The sequence below is a fragment of the Electrophorus electricus genome, chromosome 2 (assembly GCF_013358815.1).
Source record: "Electrophorus electricus isolate fEleEle1 chromosome 2, fEleEle1.pri, whole genome shotgun sequence".
In the NCBI taxonomy this organism is placed as follows: Eukaryota; Metazoa; Chordata; class Actinopteri; order Gymnotiformes; family Gymnotidae; genus Electrophorus; species Electrophorus electricus.
This window is the reverse complement of record NC_049536.1, coordinates 34,127,500-34,154,611: the sequence shown is the minus strand read 5'-3', so window position 1 is coordinate 34,154,611 and position 27,112 is coordinate 34,127,500. Positions and strand designations below refer to the sequence as shown.

Here is a 27,112-nt window from a genome sequence, read left to right as displayed (position 1 = left end):
TTATCTGTCCCTCGCCGAGCCCACGGGAGAGACAGGCTGTTAACGCCAACGTCACGCAGGCCTCGGAACAACCGCAAAACATGCCTACTGCTTTCCTGACAGCAGGTGGGGGGGAAAACAAAAAAACGGATCTTCGTGAAATGTCTGATTCCACAGACCGCCTGGCCGCCTCAAGAGCAGCAGTCTTAATACGGCAGCTTAGCTGATATCCTTATCGCATATTCTATATTTGGGAAATGGCTGGAAAGGAATATAAATGAAAGTTCATTTCTCTTTTGTGAACTGCTTCATCTGTTATAGCTATAAACAGATAATCCGATTCTTATCTTCAGAGGAAGAGTGCGAGGTGTAATTGTATTGGAGTTGTGCGTTTGTTTGCTGTTCATCATTCGTCACATTTGTAAGATGTTTTTTAATGCCTGGAATTCCTAATTCTGAAAGGTGCTCTTTATACCGTAATATATTAGGAGGCGATGGGGCGTGTTTCCTCTTTATCTCCTCTTTCTCTTAATTCGTCATGAAATGAAAATAGATATTTGCACCGGGACTCATAAATCAATAGAACAGGTACCTTTAGCAGGGCGAGTGTGAATAAATGTGTGTGCATGCGCGTGCGCATTCACGCGGCGAAGCGTGAAATGATTCTGTTAACATGTCATCTGTCTGTGGCCCCGCACGCTCCCACATCAGTCTGCCCCGCGACTCTGAGGCCGTGAGTGGGTGTGTAACGGCTTCAGTCTGCCACTGGGAGACCTTCCCCTGCTAATGAAGGACATCTGGGACTATTCAAAACAAGGTTCCAGTTTGGGGATGTGGATAAAATATCAGTGGGTACATAACAAATGCCTTAGTTACTGGCATTCTATTAATAATGTGTTGTTGATCCTGCCTCAGCATCGTTTATATTCCTATGATCAGGCCCTCTTTGATCTCAGCAGTCCCCAAGATGACGACTTTGTTATTGTGGCTCAGAGAAAGTTCACCACTTTATCATAGAATACAGTAGCACAGGTATTATCCCCATGGTACAGTGGTTACATTGGTGGGAGTGCGCGTTAGCAGACATGGCTGGACACCCACCAGCACATGTGCACACTGTACATATGCGACCTCCACGCACAGCAGTGACGATCTTCAAAGCCAGAGTCGCTTATGGTGTAAAGACTTCAGTAGTTCATCGGTTTATCGGTTGCTAGTTAGAGACGCTAGCCGGAGCGTGGCGGTTTTTCTTTTTCCCCGACTGGCATTCACGCGCTTTCGTGTTTCCCTTCCTTCTCCCCGAACAAAGCTCCCTCATGTTTAGCAGACGCGTCATGTTTAGCATGACGTCATGCCTTCGTCATGTTTTAGACGGACGTACGTGCAGAGCCCCCACTCTTAATGTGCCGTGCGGGGGGGCTCATCACAGACGAGAGGCACAGAGCTGCTAAAGAGAGTTGATCACCCGCTGATTGCAGGAGCTCACATGAATTCTCTGTGATGCGGCATGTCGTATTGAAGGTGATTTGGATAAAGGGGTTGGGTGTTTTCGAGGTGTTATGCAGTACTGGGCCTAATACACCCACTCACTGCACATAGCAGTGTCCCCCTTCTCCAAGTTCACTGGCTCATTATCAAATGCTTTAAAACATTTGGGTGAGGCACTACAGACGAGCAGTGAACAGGCATTTTCATTGGTTTGAGATTCTCGACAAAAGATGAACAGCTGTGTGGCCAGGCAGACACACGGAGGCCCGTGTGCTCCCCTGAGGTGCGTCTGTCCTTAAACCTGTAATGCACCCTGGACTTCAGTCAGTGAAGCATTGCGATTAAGAGTTAGTGAATAACGCAGGAGCTTTGGATGAAGATCTAAACAGGATCATTTGGTTCACGGGGAGGAGAAGATAAACGCAGCTGAAACGCAGGTGCAGCGGAGCTGGAGGGTCCTGGAGGGTCCTGACCACGAACCTGCCGCCCCATCATCCCGATGAAACAGCGGCTTTGGGTCCATTTTTGTCCAGCAGGCCGCTCAGGGCTCTAAGCACGGCCGCGTTCCTTAGAAGGAACAGACACGCTTGCTTGGTGGCTCAGAAAAATGGGGGGGTGCGTTTTATTTGTGGCACATTACCATCGACCAAACGTCTGCCAGCCCATCTGTCACAGAGGGCTGAGGCAGCGTTCCACTTTCGGTTTGAGTCATGTTCCTGTGCTCGTGGGGGCTGCTTCTGCTCCCACACCACTGCAGTCATTTCTGCACATTCCTAAGCTAGGTGAGCTGAGATGTTTAAGATGCTTTTTCAGTTCGTTGATAAGCCGTTAGAAAACGGACAGCCTGACAGTTCTTTTGTGAGTTTAAAAGCATTTTGGTGACTTTACCTAGTCATTGTGTAAATGTTTGTATATTGTTGTTTTTCTTTTTGTTATGCATGCATCAACCTTGAGATTTCAGACTTATAAAGAGACTCGGTGGGTGGGTGGGTGTATGATGGATGAGATGAATTTTCAGTAGGCGAAGGGTAGGGGAAGTCTGTGTGTCATTTGCCTGCAGGGCATTTATAATGCATCCATCATCACGTTAAATGAGACACTGCTTATGTTGGCAGTAAAAGGATACAAACCTTTAACACACACACACTTGACTTGCAGTGACTCCACTGGCTTTCATGTTTGTCTGTGTGTGTGTGTGTAATATAGTGAATAAGTGAATTTGTGCACATGCGTACGTGTGAGTGTGTATTGTACACGTGTGCGCGGTGTGCACGTGTGTTTTGGTATATCGCCAACTTGTCATCCCCTGTGTAACGAACCGATGTTCCGAGTCTCCCTATCGCTGACCGCGTCTCCGCTTGCTGCTCTGTTCTCTGGTGAGCGATTAGCGTCTTGGTGGCTGGGTTAAAATAAACCGTCCGTGTTTACATGCCGTCTTGGTGTCCCGGTAAACACTCGTCATGGGGGAGGAGAGACGGCTACAACTCGGCACGAGCACTTAGGTGGCTGGGCGGGGCCAGGAGCCACGCTGGGCGGGGCCAGGAGCCACGCTGCCTTCACTTTGTTATGTATAAGCTGTTCGCTGCAGCGCCGCAACATCAAGGCGAGAACATAGCTGCGGGGTCGCATTATAGTTAGCGCTGGAGTCAGTTATTTTTCCTTTGATCTGCTCTTCAGAGAGGACTGTCTGTCTGAATTTCTATCAAAGAACAGAATGACTTAGAGCAGCCAAGAACGACAGATTACCGGCAAGAGAAGGGAAGATGGGGGGGGGGGTCAGAGAAAGAAAACAGTGCTTAACGGGTTTCGCTTGTGTGTCTGGTTGCTTTGTTCTCGCTGATAGTTTATGATGAAAGAGGACGCGTTTTTAAGTAGCGTGTCTGTCCTTAAACCTGTAATGCACCTTGGTCTCTGGATGAGACTTCAGTCAGTAGTAAAGCACAGCGATTAAAAGTTACCGAATAAAGGGTCGATGGCTGAGGAGGGTGGTGGAAGTGAAGGATTTGATCTGTCAGGCAATTAAGCAATTAAATGATGAAATAGAACCTGGTGTGTCACGGAAGGCAAGTCTTTCCCAGCCAGAAGTTCTTCATACCACAGGCACACAGCAAAATAATGATCCTGTGATCCTGAACTTCCTCTGGCATTTCCTCATAGCGGACACCTGGGGGCGAGGGCTTAGGTTGGCAGCTTTGGCAGGTGCCAGGAGATTGGCGTAGGCCTGGCTGTTTTGCTTGGGGGGTAGGGGTGTGGGATTCTGAGTCCAGCAGTGAAGTTCAATGTCAGCGTGTAAACAATGAAAAAGGGCGTCACAGTTTGACTAGGTTAAAATGTTTGTTTTAGTGTATCAGCCAGGGCATTTATTCTTTAGAAACTGTAACTTTGGGGCATCTTTGTTTACATCTTCATGACATCGTCACTATGTTGTATCAGTTCTGACCTTATTGTTTTGCAATTTTCTTCAGTTATGGAACTTCTGTAATTTTGCTTTGTTTGTGTGTGTGTGTGTGTGTGTGTGTGTGTGTGTGTGTGTGTTTATGCAGAAATCCATCTCCCACACTTCGCAATCCAGACCAGTGGTGCCGAAGTTTCAGTCACTTTATTGCTCAGTGAGTCTTTAAATCTTCTCTTTTCCTACAGCAAAGCAGTTTTGTTTAGAAGGTCTCCCAGAGAAGAACTGTGCTGTTTTTAATGTCTGCCTATCTTGTGTTTTATCTTGCATTCCTGTCTTAGTGTTTTGGCTCTTTTTTTAGTCCCTTTTTGTTAATCAGCTAATGTATCCTAGATGACCGTAAACAGGGTGTTTTGACATGATGACGTGATAATTGCACTGGGTGGTAAAATATAACATCCAGCACATGTACCGGATATCTGTTCAATATATCTATATAATGGGCATGCACTCATGACTGATGGAATATGATCCATGGTTGTGAATAAAGGAGTTTTATCCTTTCTTACAGGAGAAGTCATCAGCTCCACGTTTACTGAATGTATGTTTTGGTCGTAGAGATTGCTCTGTGGAGGGATTTAATTCTCAGCAACGTCTCCGTCCATTATTAATATGACTGGATGCTGATAAAGCAGTGTTATAATGTGAGCCGTTTCCATGGCTGGAATATTTCACTGCACCATGGCATAAGGAATGATGATATTTCTGTATGTGCAAAACATACAATAACAGCTTATGCCCACACTGGCCTGACCAAATATATAGTCTAATTCCACTCACTGTTTGCCACTGGGGAGAAATGGTAAATAAAGAAGGGAATTCAATAACTCTGAGATTACATATGCTTGCCCTGTGTGTGTGTGTGTGTGTGTGTGTGTGTGTGTGTGTGTGTGTATTAAAAGACCTCTATAATTATGCCATTATTGGGTCTGAAAATCTCAGAGATTTAAGGGCTCGTGTGCACGACAGGAGAACAAACCTGAGCCGTTTGTGTTGGCTGTGAGCTGCTGGGGTCCACTCTGTCAGCCAGCCTCCCTGACCTTAAAGCAGAGACTGTGCAGTGTTCACGCTGTTCAGTGGCGCTGAGAGTTATTTTCTCTCCATCCTACCACAGACTTGGCAACCCTGCTGGGCTTGTGACCCTGATTCTTGGAGTCTCTGCAGTTATGGCCTCTTTGAATACTTGCTACATTTAGAAAGGGGTTTCTCCTCGTTCAGTTTCTCGTGGAGATGTGAGATATTTGTGCAGGATCACGGCGGATTGGTAATGGGTTTAATCTCATCAGGTCTGAGTACATCCCGTTTATGAATAGAGCAAGGGAGAGTCTTCAGCAGTGTTCACAAAAGCATTCTGGCATAAAAAGCACTTTGACTTCACACTGCTAGCTGGTTGCCTAATTTTGCTTCTAGATTAAATGTGTTTTCTTTATTATCCAAAGGCAAAAATAACTGAAAATGGGGATTTGTGAACCATCTATCAGAAATAATTCTTCCCGTTAAATCGTGTGTGTGTGTGTATGTGTGAGAAAGAGAGAGAGAGAGGGGTTGTGTGTGTACTTTACAGTGGTGCTTCCCTCTGTGTGACAGAGGTGCTTTATTCAGAGTAGACCAGATAACGTTATCAGGTGTTGCACGCAGTTATCAGGTGTTGTGCAGAGGATGCTTCCCTCCCCTAATTGTATGAGAACACATTGTTGTTCCCAGCTAATAAATGCCTCAGCAGTGTGCGTAATTGCACAGCAAAATGGTCTGTCCTATAGGTGCCCCCCACCGATGGGGCCCAAGCTGCACACCATAATAATGGTGGACTCTTTTGTGTAATGTTCCGATTCTAATGGCCTCTGGAATGGCTGTCTGCTCAGCGGCGGACGCGACAAGAAGACGTGGGCCAGTTGCAGCGCAGATTAGGACGCCGTGATTTAGAGACTTGCTGTTTTCCCGCTCCGCTCATGTTGCCGCCATGTCTGCCTGGAGACACGGAGCAGGGAGCACACGGTCGTAGGACCCCGGTAAGGATCCGTGCAGGAGCGAAGGCGTCGGGTGGATGGAGCGGAGACGCCGGCATCACCGAGCGGTCCTCGTCTCCGGCTGTCTGTGTCAGCGTTAATCCACACAAATACTGGTGTGTGTATTTGACTTGGACATGGAGAAACTGATACACACCAGCTCACGAAGCACCAAGACTGCGTAGGGGGGTCGTCTATCACATGCAGAGGTGCGATGCATGTGAATGTCGGACGCGCTAAAGTAGTTGCTCGCGTTGAAACATACCTGGTATAAGCTGTGTGTGTGCGAGGTGACATTTGGATAGGTGTTCATGTCACAGTGTAAAGGGGTGGGATTATCTGGTGCAGGACAGGCAGTTGAGCCCTCATTGTCTGGCTGCTCAGAAAGTCAACAGTCCACACTGCTGGCTGTTTTATAAGCAGACCAGGGCTACAGAGTGAGTGTGTGTGCGGTTGTGGCGCCTGCTACGCGTTAGATCAGAAGCAGGTCACAAGATGATGTCCAGGTGATTTTCCATATCCAGCACCACGACAGGTTCCTTTTCCTCAGCAGTTGAATTCTGCATCTTCACTCCTGTTTCTGGTCAGTCCTTTGCTGTAATCTTTGTCTTTCTCGCTGCGCAGGTGCTTGATAAAAGACTTCGAGGCCCGTCCATCGGTAACCCACCTGCTGGAGCACCCCTTCATCAAGCAAGCACACAGCAAAGATTCAGCCCTGCGCCGCCAGCTCTCTGCTCTCATAAAGGATCAGCAGAGCGTCGAGGGCAGGACCAGGACCAAGTATGTGCCCGGGTTTAGTCCACCACCACCCTGTTGCACATCGCCACAGGGGCAGGTGCCCCGGGTTAACGGTTTGGCCTTAAACTGTTTTGACAAGGTTATGAATGAAGAGAAGAGATTTTTTTGACAGAAGTCCTTCTTCAGAGGTAAAAGGTTGGCGGTAGTGACCATTTTAGTTCATATTTGAGTCACCAGTTTAGTCGTTGAGTCGTTCAAGTGGACATGAGCCGTTAGTCATTAAAAACATGACAACTGATAATAACGTGTGTTAGTGGCTTATGTGTAACTGTTTGAATTAAATACAGAAGTTATTCAGATATAACCTATTTCATATGAGGAATTCAATCAGCTAAAATATTCATTTACCTGTATTTAATATTGTCTCAGATGAGCAAAATTATATGTTTATATATACCTTTTAATAAATGAGCCCTTGCAACAAAAAAACATACATAAACTGTTCTTCCACATTCTGCAAAATAACAGTCATATAAAACATTATTGCAAGTTTTCTTTTTTAAATGCCCACATGAATGAAGGAAGATAAGTCTAAATTAAGTATGTTTAACACATTAATGGAAGTTTAATGTAAAGTTTGTACAAAATCAAAAACTAAAATAACCGATTATACAAAAAGAGATAATGGCTGATATATGTTGGGTTTTTGCTGCGAGGGCTCAGGTGGTAAAAGCGTTTTGGCTGGTGGCCTCTGACTTTGGGATCCAACTGAACTGTTTTATGCTTTTGGTCATAATCACTCTCATGGACGAATTAATGGCGTATCAAAGTGCTTTGGTTTACGAACAGTCCAGTTGATGTCTCTCGTGTCCTTGACGTCTGTCCCGTCGCTGTGCGAAGCCTGGGACAGTACCGAAGCCCTACGGGTGGCGTGCCCTGCTGGATGAGCCGTGAGCATGTCAGTCATGTTCACGCTCAGGTTCAAGAGTGCGGCTCTTAAACGGGAATGTCGGACCTGCCAGGAATGTCTTCCGGCTGAGCCCCAGTGAGCTGTGGAGCGGTATTCCTGTCTCGGGATGGTGCGATCACTCCATCACGGTGATATACGCGCTGCTGTGCTTTATGTGTTTGACATTGCTATATAGCGTTGATTCTGCCACTTTGATGCTGCTGTTTAGAGCCGCGCTTGCCCTGACTCGTGTGGTATCGGTAGCCACCAGCAGGGGGCAGAATGCAATCTCCTTGAGGTTTGTACAGGCGGTTTGGACCTCTGACTGTGAGGATATTATCTGATGGGAGAGCTTTACAGTGAGACTAATGCAACGTGAGGGTTTTGGACACTAGCTTACATTAATGAGGCATAGTGTTATCGGTATAGCTGGATCTTAAATTAGACTTGTAAGCATCAAACTTTCTCCCATTTTGACAGGAAAAACCTTCCCTTAAGTAAGTTTAGAACTTATTTACTTCTCTCCCTGTAGGAAGTTTATTATTCAGCACCTCATGCTAATAGAAACTCTTTATCAGACTCATGCCTACCAGATTGCACAGCTGTGGGAAATTGATAAACCAAACCAAAACCTTTTTTTAAAGTACTTCTGTGAAGTGAGCCATAGACGCAGAATAATTGTGCCCTGTGTGTGACTAGTTGTGTAGCTTGGAATGATGTGTTTGTGTTAGGAAGTCTTTAGTGTAGGTTGAGTGAACAAAACGTGGACCCTACACGGCCCACTACCTACAATCTCTGTCAGTGTGACGTCTACGGAACAGGTCATCGTGTGCCAGGCCCTGTGGAGATGCTCGCATTCCTGTTCGCAGCAGCTGTAAGACGGGTTTTGCTTCAGTTCGAAACAGCTGAGCAGGCTGAACATGTCCTAGGAGTCGAGTCAGTGACTCTGCCTTCATTCTCCAAGTTGCCTCATTGGAAGCCACTTATGTTGTTATCGCTAGGAGTGGAAGAGAGAGGGGGAGGAGAGAAAGAGAGAGAGAGAGAGAGAGAGAGAGAGGCGGGGAGAAGGGGCAGTCACAAAACAAATTTAACAAGATTATCAGCCTGAGAGGGCACAGTCCCTGTTCTCTTGGTTTAGCCACTCAGGTCAGAGGTCAGATTAAGGATCGGGTCGCTCGCTGCAGACTGGTCAGACGAGGAGGAGACAGCGCTGGGGAAGGAGATGGTGATTGAGTCTGGAGCAGGGGGCCGGGCCTGTAACGGGCTACTGCTCAGAGCTTAGTCCTGCTACTGGAGTTAGACAGGCATCAAACACCAGAAGCTTGACTGCAGTCTGAAATCACTGATCAACATGTTCTTTTTGTTGTTTGCATTTCAGTAACGCAATGTTGATTATATTATATTAAAATGTGAAGCATGTTCGTGATCTTCCGTCAGTTTTCACTTAAACATGAATAGTCACTTCACTTATCGGAAGGTGGATGGTAGTGACTCTCTCTCTTTTTCACTCTCTCCATCTCTCTTTCTCCCTCCCCTCACCCTATGCCAGCTCAGGCCCTGGGGGGTTTTGTGTTGTGCTGTGATTAGACCAGCTGCTCCCATGCTAACCTCCTGCTCCGTAGGTCATGATACATAATACAGGAGCAAACGCATATGAAGTGCCACAACTACCTGCTATAATAGACTACAAACCCCAGAGGACAAACCCATACCACAGTCTGCCTCTGCTCAGCCTGCCTTAGGAATGGGTGGATTTGTTTATTAATGTGTCGAATTCTCCAGTGAAAACGTTTATTTTTTATCTGCGTTTTTATCTTTTACAGACATGAGAGGATAAACACACGCAAAACGCTGCTCACTGAGAGCTGCCCTAACGACGACCTGGTGATCCTGGAGGTTTTGGATGAGGTTAGATTAACTTTACGCTGAATTCACTGAATCACACACCCTGTTTAGACCTCTCGTAGTAGTAACACTCTGCTTAAGAGTTATATGCCAAACAAATGTATTGAACGCAAAAAGTACTGAGGTGTACTTTACTACATGAGCTGTCATTTGTAACCTCATGGTGTGCTTTACACAGGACACCATCATCACACATCTCCAAAAGCGCTTTGAGCAGCTGCAGATATACACCTACGTTGGAGACATCCTGATTGCCCTCAACCCCTTCCAGAACCTGACCATTTACACGCCTCAGGTCAGTACCTTCATCCACGGATCACGTGGCCAGCTTTCTGTGGGTCTCTCTCCTCGCTTATCAAGATTGGACATGTAATTATAGGAACGAAGGGAACGCTGACAGTCGTTCACGTCTGAGTCGTATATTCTAAGCGCTAAAGCTCAGTTTCTCTCCAGTTCTCGTATCTGTATCACGGAGTGAAACGTTCTGACAATCCTCCCCATATCTTCGCCACTGCGGATGCGGCCTACCAGGGCATGGTGACCTCCTGCAAGGACCAGGTATTCGCCTGAAGAGTTCCGCTCTGTGATGTTCCCGTTTGTCGAGGGCTGACTGCCCTCGGCGGGAGACGGCAGTCTGTGTGTCAGCTTGTGTCTCTCTGGTTTCAGTGCGTGGTCATCAGCGGAGAGAGCGGAGCTGGCAAAACGGAGAGTGCCCACCTTATAGTCCAGCACCTCACCTTTCTGGGGAAGGTACAGCAGGACCTACTGGAGTGTCACGTTATGACAGTTTGAATGTTCCCTCATGTGCTGTGCTAGTGCTAACTTGTCTTTTCCAGGCAAACAACCGTACTCTTCGAGAGAAGATTCTACAGGTCAACCCCCTGGTGGAGGCATTTGGTAATGCGTGCACTGCCATTAACGATAACTCCAGTCGCTTTGGGAAGTACCTGGAGATGAAGTTCACATCTACAGGTGCCGTCATGGGTGCTAAGATCTCTGAGTACCTCCTGGAGAAATCAAGAGTCATCAAACAGGCCATGTGAGAATCACGCTAACCACTGCACTCGTGCCTAGAGCTAACACTAATCCTAACTCAGAAACGGGTTCACTTGATTAGCCTTGCTAGCCAAGGATTGCCGGCAGGTTTTGTCATTCAGAGGTGTGAGGGCAGGTTAACTACATCATGATCTGTTCCTCACTTTCATCTTTTTGGCAGAGGGGAGAAAAACTTCCACATCTTTTATTATATATACGCTGGACTTTATCACCAACAGAGCCTGAGGACGTACAGGCTGCCTGAGAAAACAGCTCCCAGGTGTGAAGCCGAAGAACCACGCCCTCTCGTCACATGATCCGAGTGTCCTGGGTCTTCCCAGCAGACACTAACTGTCTCATGTTTTTTTCTTTCCAGGTACATTGAGAGTGCACACGGCAAGGTTGTACAGGACATCGTGTCCAGTAAACTCTACCAGGACCAGTTTAATGCCATTCAGCACTGCTTCCGTATTATAGGGTTTTCAGAAGAGGTATAGTATTAGTTTGTCTTTAAATGTTCAAGCTGTTTAAATGTATTTTAACCAGGTGAAGAAGTCATTCCCTGCGTGAGTGTTCATCTGACCTCACAGGCCCAGTGCACTGGGATTTTGCGCTTAAACCATGGCCCTTTGGGAGCTCTTTTGATGGCTTCATGCTGTCTGGTTATTGTCATTCAGTCATTTATTGCAAATCCCATTTGACTCTTACAGGAGGTGAATTCCGTATACAAAATCCTGGCTGCCATTTTGAACATCGGGAATATTGAGTTTGCCTCCATCACCTCTCAGCACCAGACAGATAAGAGTGAAGTGCCAAACTCTGAGACCTTGGAGAACGGTGAGAGCTCTGATCGAGCACACGCACACGGGTGCCAAGATGCCTCTGTAAACAAACATGCATCCACACGCTGAACAAAATCAACGTTGTAGTAGAGCTTCAAGCCAAGCGCATCCTAAGGTGCAGCATAAAGAATGCTTATGGGTGTCCATGACAGCCAGAAATAGCCAAATTCTTCTAGTTTTGGTGCACATCCTTTTTGGCAGTGTGTTGATAATGTGCTTCCTCGCGTCCGCACAGCCGCCGCACTGCTGTGCATCGGGCCAGAGGAGCTCCAGGAGGCCTTGACCTCCTACTGCGTGGTGGCACGCGGTGAGACCATCATCCGCACCAACACCGTGGACAAAGCCACAGACGTGAGGGATGCCGTGTCCAAGGCCCTCTATGGCCGCCTTTTTGGCTGGATAGTGAACCGCACCAACACCCTGCTGCAGCCGGACGCCCACGCCCGGTGAGCAGCTATGTGGGACGGCCCGGCGTCTCGAAGGCATCTGCCTTTAGCTCGGGTGCTTCGCGGGACAGTCCAGGGGCGTGCAGTTCGGTACGCCGACTGAAACGTGCCTGAGCTATCGAAACGGCATCCCGAGGTCACCTCATGCCATAGTCCTGCTGAAGCCTAACCCACCTCAGAGGATAGTGAGAAGTTTAGAGCCGTGAATACACACGTGTTCACGAGGACGTGCTTGTGAGTTAGCAGTTGTTCAAATATAACGGAGACCGTTTCACGTCGGACTTCCGTTGTGCGTTGTTAACACTGTTTTGTATCTGTTCGTGGTCACAGTGTTGGCGTACATGGTATGGCACTGTAGCATTCAAATCTAATGTAGTAATCCTAATTTAGAAATTTGAAATTTAGAATATAATCCACATTTTGAGATCTAGAGTAACTATAGATGTGTGACGCATTCACACGTTCATCCAAACCTGCTTAATCCAGTTCAGTGTGGCTGGGGGCCATAGGAGCAGTACATGGCACAAGGTGGGTACTAAACCCCAACAGGGCACCAAAACACGAACATAAAATGCTACACAACTCCATGACTCCATTAGCCCTTAAAAACATGCATATGATTATCCAGTGCGACTTGCATATCCATCAGTATGAAAGTCCATCCCTAGCTGGGTGTTGCCTCACCCGACCCCGTTGGGTCAATGACCTGGGTCACAGTTGGGCGTGCTCCGCTTTGCCAGAGCTGGACACCAGCTGGACGTTCAGACATGTGCCAAACGTGTCCTCGTGCTGCTTTCTGGCTCTTCGGATCTTTGCCAGCGTGGACTGTGTATGCTCAGCCTCTACACTTTTAAAGGTGACCTCCAGCTCGGCCAGCCCGGACTGCCGTTCCTGACGATTAACATTCGCCAGAGCGAGACAAGAGGAATTGGGGGGCGGTTGCTATAAATTTTTGATACGGAGTTGCATTGAGAGGAAAAAAATATCCAGATGATTAAAAAGACTTCAGAGAGAGAACGTAAAAGGCGGCACATTGATCCAGAGAATGCTTTCAGATTGCAGCGTTATGAGTTGTCATAGGTTCTGATGCCTTTCCTGTCCACAGCACTAACATGACCAGTTTCAACCTTATTTCCCCTAATAACCTGTTAACCATGACAGAGATGACCTTGGAAAACTGTCTGAATAGCTTGGTGTGTGTGTGTGTGCGTCCGTGCATGTGTGTATGTGTGTGAGTGCGTGAGCGTGTGTGTGTGTCGTGCTTGCAGACTTTTCTTGTTGCTGTTGTGTGGAGGAAATAAATGATTATGATGGCTGTCCTCCATCCCTCTGGAAGCGCGGCAGACAGTGGTGTGCACGTGGGCATCCTGGATATCTTCGGCTTTGAGAACTTCAGGCAGAACTCGTTCGAGCAGCTGTGCATTAACATCGCCAACGAGCAGATCCAATTCTACTTCAACCAGCACATTTTCGCCCTCGAACAGGTGAGGCACAAAAACTCTCCAGCAGACCCCATGCTCATATTCGTGCGCACACGTCTCGTCCAGTCTCGCATGGTCTCGTCCGAGCTCATCTGTGTCTTCCTTAAGGTAATACGCGCACGTTTGGGACCTCAGGATGACGAGGCTAGGAGAACGCGTCCTTCAGTGTCTTTAGAAAATTCTCAAACCAGTGAGGCTTGGCGAAGCTACTGAGCAGAAACGCTGATGTTTGGGAGACAGGCTGTCTTGACAGCAGTTATATCTGTACACACGTTTCGGGTCAGACCTGCATGAACTTGCGCATGCTGTAGGTCAGCCCTTTCTCCACTGTAAACAGGCCACAGCGCAGTGTGTTAGTGTGTTCAACAATGCCAGTGACACCGTCTGTGTGGGTGAGGAGTCTAATGCAGTGAGGGGCAGTGCAGCTGTGTAATGGAGGAGAGATGTAGACTTGTCCACACACCACTTCCTTGTTTAGTCCAATCAGCAGCAATGTGTCACACACTCACTCACTCTCTCTCTCTCTCTCTCTCTCTCTTTGAAAATTCTAGTTCATATGTGCTTTATTGGCATGACAGGGAAAAGTCTGGCAAATCTGTGCACTCTTAAGTTGGTTCGAGTTGTAATTAATAATACAACACAGATCAAATAACTTCATAGAAACTAAAACTTCACAGTAACTAAAATATAAGTAAGAAAGTGCCAAATAAAAATACTGTAAATTGATTTTCTTTTGTCGTTTATGAATGTCTTTCCCTAGTATGACTCATTTAGTCATTTTATTCTTTCTGCTGGGGTGTATGGGGACCTTATCACTCCTTTTGATGATATAGGAATCACCTGATGTTATTATAATTTGTGCATGAAAGGGCCAAATAAGTCTCATCTTTATTGTTTTTAACTGTGATGTTTTCTATAAGATGGAAGTCTTTTGTGTTGTTGATCGTGTTTTTCAAAGGTTTCTGTCTTATATGTATATGAGACATTTACGAATGACTAATGTCTGTGTATCTCTGTCTCTCTCTCTCTCCCCTTCCTGTTTGGCTTTCTGGTTCTCTCTCTCTCTCTCTCTTCTCTCTCTCTCTCTCTCTGTCATACACACACACATTAGCCTGGTGGTTTAGGCAAAATGGAAATGACAAATCAGTATCCAAAAAGGAAAAGTCTTATGCAAAATTAACTCCAAGTCAAAAAACTATATTGCTGTTTTACAGTGGAATGTAAAAACAATATTGCTCTTATAGAATGCAATGTAAAAATTAAATACCCAACATTTTCTGAGGCAAATAAGACATTTAAAATAAACACATGCAAACAAACAACTGCATTTGAAAGCATGACCCAAAATAGTCTGCTAATTCAGTCAGTGCTTGCTAATGTTATATTTATTGAGTGCCATTTGTTTTTCTTATCCATGGTGTCCATTGTTACCACAATTTTCTAGCAATGCTATGACATGAGGCCCATTATGAATCTAGCCCTCAATTTACTGAGTGCGAGTTTTTGGTTTGATTTCAAGCCTTTTTTTCTACTAGGAATGTTGTTTATACCTGCTTATGGAGTCTGCTTGTATAGTGTGTTACACTTGTGGCAACTTTCCACAATACATAAAATAGAATGAAGTTTGAGGTGAGTACTTTTCAATCAGACGTGTGTGTGTCCGGCTACATGAGCGTGCATGTGCCTGTCTGTGTGTGCGGGTGTGTGTTCAGATGGAGTATCAGAGTGAGGGCGTAGACGCCAGTCTGGTGGAGTACCAGGACAACCGACCCATCCTGGACATGTTCCTTCAGAAGCCCTTGGGGCTACTGTCCCTGCTGGATGAGGAGAGTTGCTTTCCCCAGGCCACGGACCAGACGCTCGTCGGTAGCCCACCATGGCCGCCCTGGCCCGCCTCTCTACCATTAATAACTACATACACTAGGACGGTCAACATTTACGAAACACACAATTGTTTCCCGGGTTTTTCTCTCCTTTGACCTCAAGACAAGTTCGACGACAACCTGCACTGCAAGTACTTCTGGAGACCAAAGAGGGTGGAGTTGTGCTTTGGAATCCAGCATTACGCTGGACAGGTAAATTCTTACATCTTATGTGACTGAGATCATCCAGCACAGCACTGCTGGACTCCTGAGCTCGAATCCAGCTTCCAGTCCTGGACTTGGTCATAACTGGTAGTTAATTGGACAGCTAATGTAACCGGTCCCTTTATTGTGATGCCTAGCTGCTAACTGCTGTGATTTATTTGATTTAAATACTGATTTATTTATTTTTTTAATGATCTTAATTAACTACCAGTGATTAAGAAATCAAGGACCAGATTTTGAATTCAGGATCCAGAGTTGAAGATGTCTGCTCTAGCATGTTCTGGATTAAGGTTCTTTTATTCTACATCAGGTTTTTTTAAATGTTATTTTGAAGGTGTTGTACAATGTGGATGGGTTTCTGGAGAAGAACAGGGACACTCTCCCTGCCGACATCGTGGTGGTCTTGAGGACATCCGAGAACAAACTCCTTCAGCAGCTTTTCAGCAGTCCCCTCACGAAAACAGGTCAGCTATGTCCTCTCTCTGGGGACAGAAGCCACATCCTGATCAGAAGTATCTCCTAGAGGTCATTCTTAGGGTCTCAGGTGCTGGCTAGCTCTTAAGTGTTGATGTACTCGCCATGGACAACGATACCCCAACACCTCTAAAGGCTCACGGACGACAGCGGTCACCTCTGGGTCAGCTGCGCTCTGAAGGGGTCACACATCTGGAAAGGGTTGTAAAACCCTGTCATTCAGATGTCAAAATGTTGGAGGCTGGAGAATTTTGGATGAGGATCGGCTGGTGGAACGTGTCATTACTCACACGTTGAGCCGAGCGAATGTTGCAGTAACGAGAGGTCAGTCACAGGGCAACACTTTTATGAAGAGGTCACACCACTGAGGGTGGCACATAGCAGGAAGCTGCCACATGAAAGTGTGAATGTCTCAGGACAGACTGTCAAGCGGAGCAGCTTTTCTCCTCTCTCTGTCTGTCTGTCTCTCTCTTTCCCTCTTTTATTACATTTCAACACAAATCCCCCCCACCCCTCCTTATCCCCCGTGTGTTTCCCCGGAGTGCAGGAGAGCGAAGAAAGTGAGTCCGGAAGAATAGACGGATCTGTTTTGATTTCCGCTAAGCTGTCCCTCGCCCCTTCCCGCTATCCGTCCCGATGGCTTGGCAGCGTTCAGGATATCCCTGGCGATAAGGTCCCGCAAAACCCGCCAGATGAGGCGCCGCTGTTTGGGGCACTTAGGAAGCGCCCGCGGCCCCTCCCCCGACTGTCATTGTGCCACCAGCAAGGGTCTTAAGCAAGGAGAGCTCGGGTGAGACCCCAGCCTCTAGACTTAAGGGGGGAAACAGGCGGGCGAGTGGGGTAATTATGAGGAGTGTGTTTCACAACTTCGTAGAGCACTAGTGTTCGGCCCTTTCTCTATGCTCACGCTCACGGGCATTGGCACCGTGCAGGGACATTTAAAAAGGAATTTTTAAAAAGGAGTTTCATGCATGTATAGCAGATATGTAGAGTTCACAGTACGTTTACAGTTTGTGTGTGTGTGTGTGTGTGTGTGTGTGTGTGTGTGTGTGTGTGTGTGTGTGTGTGTGTGTAGTTAATTTGTTAAGCTGGAATTAGCCCCGGCGTCCTCGTGTTTCTGATACTGTGGCAGGCGTCTGTTGTCCGTGCGATGGCGGTGCACCTGCCCCGGGTCTGTCCAACTCTGCGCCTGTAGCCACCCGTCAATCTCCACAGCCTCCACCATGACAGAAGCAGCCTGTTTCCTTATTGGCAGATAAACCAGGAAAATTCAGCTTCATTTTAAGTGAGATGAAACTTTTTATCTTCAGGCTAAAACATGAGGAGAATTTAATTTGCATATATATTTTTCCTCCATCTCGCAGATCTTCCCGTTATCTGAGAAAGTGCAGTTATCTGCATGATCTGATAAAAATCTTTTTGTCCCTGGTAGTGTTCGCTCAAAGACAGCAGTGGCGTGCCTCTCACCACTAGGGGGCAGCCTTGATGACTCGATAGTGAGGCTGCTTGTGTGTCAGGTCTGATTTTCTGTGATGTTTTGATTTTAATGGTTTTTACAATCATGTAGACACAAGCTACGCCAACTGTGGGTTCACCACAAGGTTGACCTGGGAAATGTGTTCCAAGCATGGGGTGTACCACAAATGGCCATGAAAATATAGTAAATATAGAATTATGTTAAACACTCTCACATCATACTGTTAGAATGATTTATTAGAATGATTTTAAGTAATGATAAAAATACTACCGCAACAACATCAACAATGATGATAATAACTAAGTGTAGCTGTGATGTAGCCAGTGCAGTTGCTGAAACGTAAGGGTCTTTGTCTAAAGTCCCAGTTTCCTCTGTATATGTGAAGGGATCCAGGAGCAGCTTCTCGGTGGGATTAGGGGGAAAAGGCTAGACGCCTCGCCTTCCTGTCGTCAGGGAGAAGAATACGGACCTCCCTGACCTGGAAGCAGGCCAGGCTCCCATCCTCAGACCTCGTACGCTGTGCGCCTGTTGTGCGCTCGCACTGTTTACTCGCACAGAGACGTGCTCAGCATGCGTTAGGCCTCCTGATTACTAAACAAGCTCCAGACTGTAGATGTAATTATACTGAAAGATTATTTCCTTGATCTGCTGCTGGAGTTCCTCTCCACCGCACACGTCCGTGTTGGCACTGCTGAACAACATGGCGTTTGGCCCACGGGCTTGATTAATAGGTGATCGGTTAAATCAGTTTGCGTTAGAGAGTTTGAACATTGGCAAAAGTGGCATGGGTGCCTCATATTGCAACGAAAACCCGCGATATGGTAACCAGACTTTGCTTAGAAGCAGGAAACGCACTCCAGGCTTTTAGAGCAAAAAAAAACAAAAACAAAAACACAAGCTCCTGTTTATATATGGAGGAGCCCTTCCTTCCCCACGGAGGCGTCTTTGGCCGCCCGCGAAGCCCAGCTTTGTTGGAGGAAATGGCTTATATTTGCATGGACAAATTCCCCCTAAACCTGAGCCCATGGCTGGATACAGTGGAGCAGAGAGTTTGCCTTGGCCCTGCTCTGAAAGGCTCGGCGGGGTCTCCGCTGTCCGTGTGCACAGTCAGGCTGTGTGTGGACGAACAGCTGTGCATTAGAACACAAGCGTATGTTTTCCTGGTGGTTTTGAAAGCAACTGTGTTGTATAATTATGGCGGGGATTCGTAGTTGCGTTGTGTGAAGCACTGTGGTACACTGTTAGATGTTTTAGGTTTGGACGGACGTGGACGAACGAAAATACATGCAAGGCGACTTGTCATCTACGCTGTAGACTTGAGCCCCGATCTCTGCAAACACTAAGACTGCTCTGCGTGTCTGAGATGAATGGACCACACATGGCTGCAATGGTTCAGTACAAACTGAAATGAAATTCCGTTTGTCCACGGTTTAACATTCTGCATTCGTAGCCGCCTCAGACGCGGCTTGCAGTACGTCCCTGGCCAAATTCATGAAACATCTCAAACGTTAAGGGCCGCTCCTCTCGGCTATTGTGCACGCTCAATGTGGAGCTCCGACTCCCCGGTTCATGTCCCGCACTTGGGTCCTGCACCTAATGGGCACAGACACCAGCCTGGCGCATTTTCATGCAAACATTACGGGAACGCTTAACCCCAGTCCCGCCGGGACGTAGCCTACCACCGCCGAGCGTCTCCCGATGGACGCGCGTGGAGGAGGGCGGGTGTTGTCGGTCACTCAGAGCCCATCACACCGCAGGTCCCACTGGAGGGTCCTGCCCGGCGGAGAAGTCTCCCGAGGACGAGTCGCGGCACGATGCCCGACTCGTCCGGAGATGCCCGGAGTTGGGGCAGAACAGTCTCGTTTGCCTGCAGCTGAGTTGAGTTTGAAGGAGAGAGGGCAGATGAGCATTGCTGAGAGACAGAGAGAGAGAGAGAGAGAGAGAGAGCAAGCGAGAGCGAGCGTGATATTGCGCAGGGCTTGTAAAGGCTGCCGTCTGACAACTTTGATTGTCCCCCGTGCAGACAGCTCGCTCCTGGGCCTCTGCACTACAAGGCGAGCCTGATGAAAGACAGCGGAGAGGTGTCATATTGAACCAGGGATTGCTTTTTAATCCAGGGCACATTGACTATTCTTGTCAATAGAAACCCAATACATGTGCCAACTTGAGGGTTTTTTTTTTTTTCCCCTGTAGGAATCTTGCTGGGCTTAATTTTCAAAGTGAATGCACAGATGCCAGGGTAGGGCTTCTTTTCTCTCTCTCTCTCTCTCTCTCTCTCTCTCTCTCTCTCTCTCTCTCTCTCTCTGTCTGTCTGTGTCTCACTCTCTCATTCTCTGTTGGCAGTTTTGCCAGAAGCAGCACACATGAAGTTGAGATGATGGGTGTCATCCTGTTTCACAGACCCGCGCCTCCACAGACAGACTGACCCAACGGGGAAGGCACACGTGCGCACGCCAGTGGCTCTGAAAGCCATGCTGTCCTCACGACTGCCTCGTTTTCAAAAGGCTCTTCTATAAAGATCCATAAAGTTTAGAGCTGTAGAGAGAAGGGCTATGTTTTAGGTCTTGCTGTGCATTTGTTGTGCATTGTGTCATCTTTGAATAGGACAAACACAACTGTCTAGAATCAAGAGTCAGAATAAATGTATGCATGACATCAGAGTTTAATTGTATAGGCAATGCAGACATGTAGCACACACATGGGGGTACGCAGGAGGGCTCCCAGTGTTTCTCACTGCAGAGGACCCCCTGTGTGCGTGCGTGCGGGTGCGTACGAGAGAGAGAGACAGAAAGGTGTGAAAATGCAGTGACATTGCACGCATGTGCCAGGCTCACTAACACATTATGGCAAATGTGTGCTGATGATCTGAGCAAACATGAAGGAGAGAAGAAACAATGCGCGAGAGAGCGAAGAGGTTGGATGGAGAGAAAGAGAGAGAGAGAGAGAGAGAGGGAAACGTTGATGGAGGTGCTGTGTGAGGGTGATGCTGACATAGCTGAGGAGGGGGCGAGGGAGCGCTCCTCACATCAGCTCCATTCTGTGCAGCCTGTCTTGGAACAGCTGTGTGTAAACCCACATGTGTGACTGTGCTTCACACACAACAGATGTAGCAGGCGAGGTAGAGATGCATCACCCTACCTGTTCTATTACATCACTTCCTCTCTGAAGGGGGGGGCCGTATGATGCGGCACTGCATCGTGATAGTGTCATGGGTGGAGAGATCAGACACACACACAGAGCCTGCAGATTTCTCAGGTAGAGTTTCATCTGATGTTCAGCTAAATTAGGCTCAGGCTCACCTGCCAGAGAGAGAGAGAGAGAGAGAGAGAGAGAGAGAGAACACAGCATATGATGATAAAGAGAAGATAATAATATGTTTGTGGGAGGTGTGTGACCTTATAAGCCAACATCTGCTAGACTGAACTAGAGGCCGCACAGAAGTTTCCCTGCCCCAGATTCTTGTGTACACACGCATGTTACACACACACACACACACACACACACAGCGAAGCGCTGCTTTCCATTTCTGTGGTGGTATTTTTCTAAAGGTGTGCAGCACATCTGTGCCCCCATTGTTTATTCATGCAGCGGAGGCTTTGAAACGTGCTAAAATGCTTCCCTCTCATTATAAACTCCTGCCACCCGTGGATTAGCACTTTGATGTCACCAATCCTCCTTCAAAGGCAGCTTTCAGTGCCATTAATCAGAGTTTAGCCTCAGAAGGCACAGCCAGAGAAAACATTTGGACATCTTGTGCAGAAACTTTTGAAAATGCGTGGATGCGCTGCATATGCTTGAGCAGGACTCCAAGTTCCGGCGAACAGTATTCACGGGGCCGGGGGCGCTCTGGACTCACAGGTCCGGTTTGCATGCCTGTGGGTCTGTGTACCTGTGTACCTGTATGTCTGTGTGTCTGTAGGCCTGCATGTTTGTGTGTCTGTAGGCCTGTATATCTCTGTGACACTGTGTCTGTAGGCCTGTATGTCTGTGTGGAATCTCTGAATGTTTATATATATGTTTGCCTGTATGTCTCTATATCTGTGTGCCATACCTGTATGTCTGTCCACCTGCATGTCTTTGTGTATACCTGTATGTATGCATGTGTGTGTGTGACCATAATGCTCGCTGTGTTCATTTGAGTTACACATGCTTTTGTAATCTGCTGCTTCATAGCTGTAGCATTCTGTGCCGAATGTGGTGTGTACTTGTTTCCCAGGTAACCTGGCCACCTCTCGGGCCCGTGTGACGGCAGCCTCGCGATCACTCCCTCCCCCACTCAGCGCTGCCCGCAGCAAGGTGGGTGCCCAACCCCAACTTCCAGCAAGCCCCAATCACGAGGACCCCTCTCCACCAAAACGCTCCACCCAGGCGCACTTGTCTTTGGTTCACCGTGTGATAATATAATGTCTCTCTTCCTGTTTGTGAATGTTTTCCGTGTTCTGTGATGTTTTCGATTATGTACACTAAGCCAACTTGGCCACATTGCTTTGACAGACAAAGTGACCAAAATAATTTAGTCAAGTTACAAATTAAACACAACTTCTTCCCAGAATTGAACCTTTAAAATCTCATCTCTATGTAGGATGGCCAGCTATTCATTTGTCGGTTACCTCTGCCTCTGTGTTTCCACATGACACTCTCTCTCTCGCGCTCTCTCTCTCACTAAACACTGAAGCACTCACAGTGCTCTGAATCCAACGTCTGAATTCACATCAGCTTGTCACTTAGGGTCTCCCTTTTCCCCGTTTCTCAGGTGTCGTATCTGCTGTGATTGACAGAAATCACAGCTAGCTCATTACAGCTGTGTGCACATTACAGTCTTAAGATTTTGCATCCCTGGATTTGGCTCGTGTCCACGTGAACTCGTCTGCAGAAACCAGAGCTTTGTTTTTCCACTTAGAGTCTGTGGAAATGGCTCATGCAGCATTTTCCACATCGTTTGTTAGAACACGACCCTCCAATCAGAATTGCAATGAGTTTACAGACAACTTCCCGTGACTCATCTCATCCGTGACAGGCGGCTTGTAGTGACGCCTGACTGAGACAGCACAGTCTCGCTAAAGTGTTCAAACAGGAGTCTCTGTTTCTCCCCCCAATGCCCTCAAATCCCGAGGGACCCCTGAAGAAGGGAAAAAGAAGAACATTGGCATACATTTCTCCCCATGGAATTGAGTACTGCACTTTGCTGTTTAAGCTCATAATAAAATATTTAGCCCATCATTAAATCTGATAAGCGCAGAAGAAGAGACGATCGTTGAGCAGATCATGTAGTGTATCCTTGTTAGGAGCAGCAGTTTGTTTGAAGACGACCAGGCTGGTTGGGGAAGGGACCCCCGGGCGTTGCCACCACCTTACAAGCCTCATCCCATCACGACCGAGAGACTTTGCATTTAAGGTCTTATTGTCAGCTATTATTGTAATCCCAGTTCAGTGAAGATATCGTCACGTTCTAGTGGCCTTCCCATCCCAGAGGAGGTAGAGATATACCGCTGCCTTCGCCCCGGCCAGACAAAAGGCATAATTGTTGCAGTTCTGATACTGGACTTGTGTGGATTTTGAATGTGTGCGAATGAGAACGTCTGTTTTGAACGGCTCCTACCAGTGCAATATCTTTACTATAAAAACAAGCCCGATTATTTTTAAAATGTGTACATAAACTCAGTGTTGAGAGCTGGGACTTACTGAAGGTCAGTGCTTTCACGATATTCGGCCTTTTTATAGTACTCTACATAAATAAAACAGGAAAAGTGTGCTAATGTTTTTATTAAAAGGGTGCGAGAGCTGTCCTAATGTTAGTGAGTGCTAGTCAGGGCAGTGGTAGCTCAGTGGTTAAAGTACTTGACTTGTAATCGGAAGGTTGCCATAAATGTAAATATAGTGAGTGTTGAGGTTAAGATTACGGTGATGATGATGATTTCAGGTGGATACCATGGAGATGATGCGTCACCCAGAGGAGACCACCAACATGAGGAGGCAGACAGTTGCCTCTTACTTCCGTGTGAGTGTCCAGCATTTTGGGGCCCGTCTGAGGGACACTACAGACACTACAAATGTGTACAAACGGGGTTTCTTAGCTTAGCAGTACCACTGCTGGGGCTGGGGATGCATGAGCTGTGTGTGTGTGTGTGTGTGTGTGTGTGTGTGTGTGAGGTGAGTTCTGACAGGAGTGTGTTTGTGGGCACTGGCTGCAGTGCTGTGTTTGTGCGAGGTGACTTCTGGCTTGGGTGTGTGTTTGGGAGCACCGTGTGTGTCGTGTGCTCTGCCGTGCATGTCTGTGTCTGATTGTGTCTGCTCATGCCTTGCCAGTACTCTCTGATGGACCTGCTGTCTAAGATGGTGGTGGGCAGGCCACACTTTGTGCGCTGCGTCAAGCCCAATGACGAACGTGAGGCCCTGTGCTTCTCCCAGGAGCGCGTGCTGGAACAGCTGCGCTACACCGGCGTCCTGCAGACCGTCGCCATCCGCCGGCAGGGCTACTCACACCGCATCACCTTCGACGAGTTCGTCAGCAGGTAGGAGAGCCTGTCGGCGGGTGGGTGAGAGGGGGGGGTGGACCGGGTGGGTGAACATGGGTGTGAGCGTGAGGAACCCTCCACGCTTGAAGCCCGCGAGCCCTCACAGAACACACCACACGAAGCACGGTGTGCTAATTAAGCAGAGAGCGGAACAGACGCACTTTACGTGAAGAACCAGCTCCACCCCGAGAGGAAGACGAGGAGGACGAGGAGGTTCGTAGAGGAGAAGACGCACAAGGATGCAGATGAGAAAAGCTAGTTTTATTGACTTTGTCCCACTTCCTGATCCCGAGCTACACTCGGAGAAGGTCTCGCTCTGCCTGCTGCCGTGTTGAGCTACTACTGTTGAGACTCGTAATGGCCATCCAGGCTGAGGTCATGCCGCTCGGCCAGCACAAAGCCTCTGACCCTTGACTCTGTCCTGCCGTGGTACCTTTGATCAGTTACACCTTGAAAAGTGCCCTTAAAGACTGATTCCGCTGCTCTCCCTCTGTGTGTTTCTGGGAAGGTTACACTTTAGGTTATGTTTTGGGTTGATTTTAGTTCATTGATAACTGAATCGTAACCTCAAAAAACAAAAACACATTGTGTTGTTTTAATTAAAAGCACTGGCGTATTTTGAAGGGACGGGACGAATGTCTCACGGAAGGTGGATTTCATTTGAGGAACATCTTTGTGTGTGTGTGTGTGTGTCTGTCTGTCTGTCTCGCCATCTTTCTCTCACTCTCGCTGCCTCTTTCAGTCTCTCTCTCTCCATATCCCTCCTCTTTCTCCCTCTCCTTCCGAAGGCAAGATTGACATAGAGCTCACCTCTTCTGCCTAAGTGCCTCCCCCGGTCTTCAGAAGGGAAACAGCAAACTCTGAGCACTTCCCATCTTCCTCACATCCTTGTCATCAAAGGACTGTCCTGCTTCTCCACTACGTTTTCCTAGTCTGGCTTTGGCTAGCCCAGACCTCGCCGCATCCTGGACACCCCCTCCATATTTTAAGTTTGCATTTACCTGACGAGTTTGGGGAGTTTAGAAACACCCCAGCCGTTGCCGTGGACGAACTGTCCCGCCACTGTAAAACTGGCTTAAATTTGTATGAACTCATCAAAGGTCCATGTGAAGTTGTGAGGGAGTTGTCTCTGTGTTCCGCATCAAAGAGGTAGCAGGTATCAACATGTATTAATATGAAAGGTAGCGCGTGGTGGTGATTCAGAAACATTTCCTCCTGGACCCGCAGGGTTTCCTTTCTTCTCCCATGCTGCTAGGGAACACCCAAAAATGACAGGCCGTCTGCAAGCTTGTCGTTTCCGAGCAAATGCGACGAAGTCCTGTGGCTGGCAGGGGCTCTGCGCTTGCTCAGCAAAGCGGGAAATTTCTCCAGGATCCGCCGTGCTGTGCTAAGAATTCCCAGCAACGTCTCTGTAACCCCGCTGTTGCCCACGATACACCGATGAATTTATGCCACTTAAATCAAAGAGGCAAGGGTTTATGGTTTCCTTTTTTTGGTGTGTGTGGGTGTGTGTGGGGGTGTGTGTGTGACAGTGTCCATAAGGTTTTATTTTATTCCTTGTATGCTGTCTCCTCATCATGGGATGCCGATCTTTGTATGCCATGCTGTATGTCATTTTCACATACGCCATCTCTCCGGCTGTAATCCGAGTGTGATCTCTGCTATCTGCTGGTCTGGTCTACTCAGGTACTACTACCTGGCCTTCTGTGCCCACCTCGTGCCAGAGAGCAGCAGGGAAAACACCATCGCCATCCTCCACAGAGCCAAGCTGGACAACTGGGTGCTGGGCACAACCAAGGTAGCGAGGCATGATAAAATACCTGCTCCTCCCATCCGCCCCCACCCAACCTCCACCTTCTCCACCCCCTTCACCCTGACCACCACATACAAAACAAACCTGAACACTCTTTCATTTTCCCCTCACCCCCCTCCCTCCCTCCTTCTCTGTCTGAGGAGTTAAACCCCTAGCAGAGAAAGGTTGTTATCTATGAGTCTAATTGAGCAGATGGTTGGCATCTGCACCTTTTGAAAGAAAATAAAATGAACTAAGCAGTTCAAAGAGTGCAGCTTCTCTGTAAACCACTTGATTGCCATCATTGTGTATTTCTCAGAGGTTCCCTGTTTGCACACGGATGTGTGTTCTGCATCTATCTCCATGTGGGTGTGCGTGTGTTTGCATGCATGCGTGAACATGCGTGTGTGAGACAGGTGTTTCTGAAGTACTACCATGTGGAGCAGCTGAACGTGTTGTTGAGAGAGGTAAAGGCTCGTGTGGTGGTGATACAGGCCTACGCCAGGGGCTGGCTGGGAATGAGGAGGTACCTCAGAGAGAGGGAGAACCGCAACACCGGTGCCATCGTCATCCAATCAGGTGACACTGGAGCCATTATCATCCAATCAGGTGGACCACAGCTAGAGAGGGACTAGATGAGCCCTCACACCCAGCTAATTTGTCCTCACATATCATGTGACATAAGACCCAAAGAGCAAAGTATTCATGTGGAAATAAATAATTTTTCATCTGGACATTGCTGCTATCCTTTATTACGTATACTTTGCATTTCTTCTTTTGTTACCGTTTCTCTCATTGTCTTTCTGTCCGTCTCTCTGTCTCCTCCCCCAGCATGGCGGGGTTCTGCGGCCCGTCAGAATCTGAAACGCATCAAGCAAGAGCGCGAGAGGGCGGCTGTGCGCATCCAGTCAGGTACACGTCTCCGCCCTGACACGCCCCCTACCCTCCAGGTCCCGCCCAGCAGCCTAACTGCTTGCCTTGTGCAGCCACGGTGCATGCATGTCCAGTTTCCTTAACGCCGTGGTGTTTCCACTAAATTTGATTAACTTAATTTCAACAAATAGGTCCTGAGACAGAGAACTAATGAATTCATAATGCAGAGGAGCCGGAGAACGTTGGAAAGTTTGGGGCCCTGGCATTCGGTGTCCGTGTCTCAGGAGAACAGCGCATACTGAGATCCTTTCTTCTTTCATCTCTTTCCCAGTGCAGACAGTGACGGAGGGGGCCACTAGTACGAAGGCTGGGGGGTTTATCCCCTTCTGTTTCTTTGCCACTTCCTCTCTCAAATTCCCGGCCTATTACGGCTCCCACATACCAGAAACAAGATGCCTTTTTATACTGTCAACCTTTTCATCTGAAATGTAAATGAATTCTTACTCACTGTGGCCTGGCAGAGATCAAAGCAGGCATATTAACCTTCTGAGGGCAGCACACCCCCCTCCTTTG

At 47.7% G+C, this 27,112-nt stretch overlaps 1 protein-coding gene across 1 annotated transcript in view; it reads left to right on the top strand.

Annotated features, from left to right (window-relative positions):
• myo3b (myosin IIIB) overlaps positions 1 to 27,112 on the top strand; it is a 54,639-nt gene that overhangs the window by 6,868 nt on the left and 20,659 nt on the right. Inside the window, exons 8-28 of the mRNA XM_035522959.1 lie at positions 4,011 to 4,076; positions 6,550 to 6,705; positions 9,436 to 9,520; positions 9,696 to 9,812; positions 9,971 to 10,075; positions 10,184 to 10,267; positions 10,354 to 10,556; positions 10,734 to 10,832; positions 10,929 to 11,043; positions 11,263 to 11,389; positions 11,630 to 11,840; positions 13,177 to 13,324; positions 15,034 to 15,187; positions 15,308 to 15,396; positions 15,743 to 15,872; positions 21,576 to 21,655; positions 23,280 to 23,357; positions 23,666 to 23,871; positions 25,561 to 25,672; positions 26,083 to 26,245; positions 26,498 to 26,578. Of these exons, the coding sequence (XP_035378852.1) occupies positions 4,011 to 4,076; positions 6,550 to 6,705; positions 9,436 to 9,520; positions 9,696 to 9,812; positions 9,971 to 10,075; positions 10,184 to 10,267; positions 10,354 to 10,556; positions 10,734 to 10,832; positions 10,929 to 11,043; positions 11,263 to 11,389; positions 11,630 to 11,840; positions 13,177 to 13,324; positions 15,034 to 15,187; positions 15,308 to 15,396; positions 15,743 to 15,872; positions 21,576 to 21,655; positions 23,280 to 23,357; positions 23,666 to 23,871; positions 25,561 to 25,672; positions 26,083 to 26,245; positions 26,498 to 26,578 (2,609 nt within the window). The remainder of the gene's footprint in view (positions 1 to 4,010; positions 4,077 to 6,549; positions 6,706 to 9,435; positions 9,521 to 9,695; positions 9,813 to 9,970; positions 10,076 to 10,183; positions 10,268 to 10,353; positions 10,557 to 10,733; positions 10,833 to 10,928; positions 11,044 to 11,262; positions 11,390 to 11,629; positions 11,841 to 13,176; positions 13,325 to 15,033; positions 15,188 to 15,307; positions 15,397 to 15,742; positions 15,873 to 21,575; positions 21,656 to 23,279; positions 23,358 to 23,665; positions 23,872 to 25,560; positions 25,673 to 26,082; positions 26,246 to 26,497; positions 26,579 to 27,112) is intronic.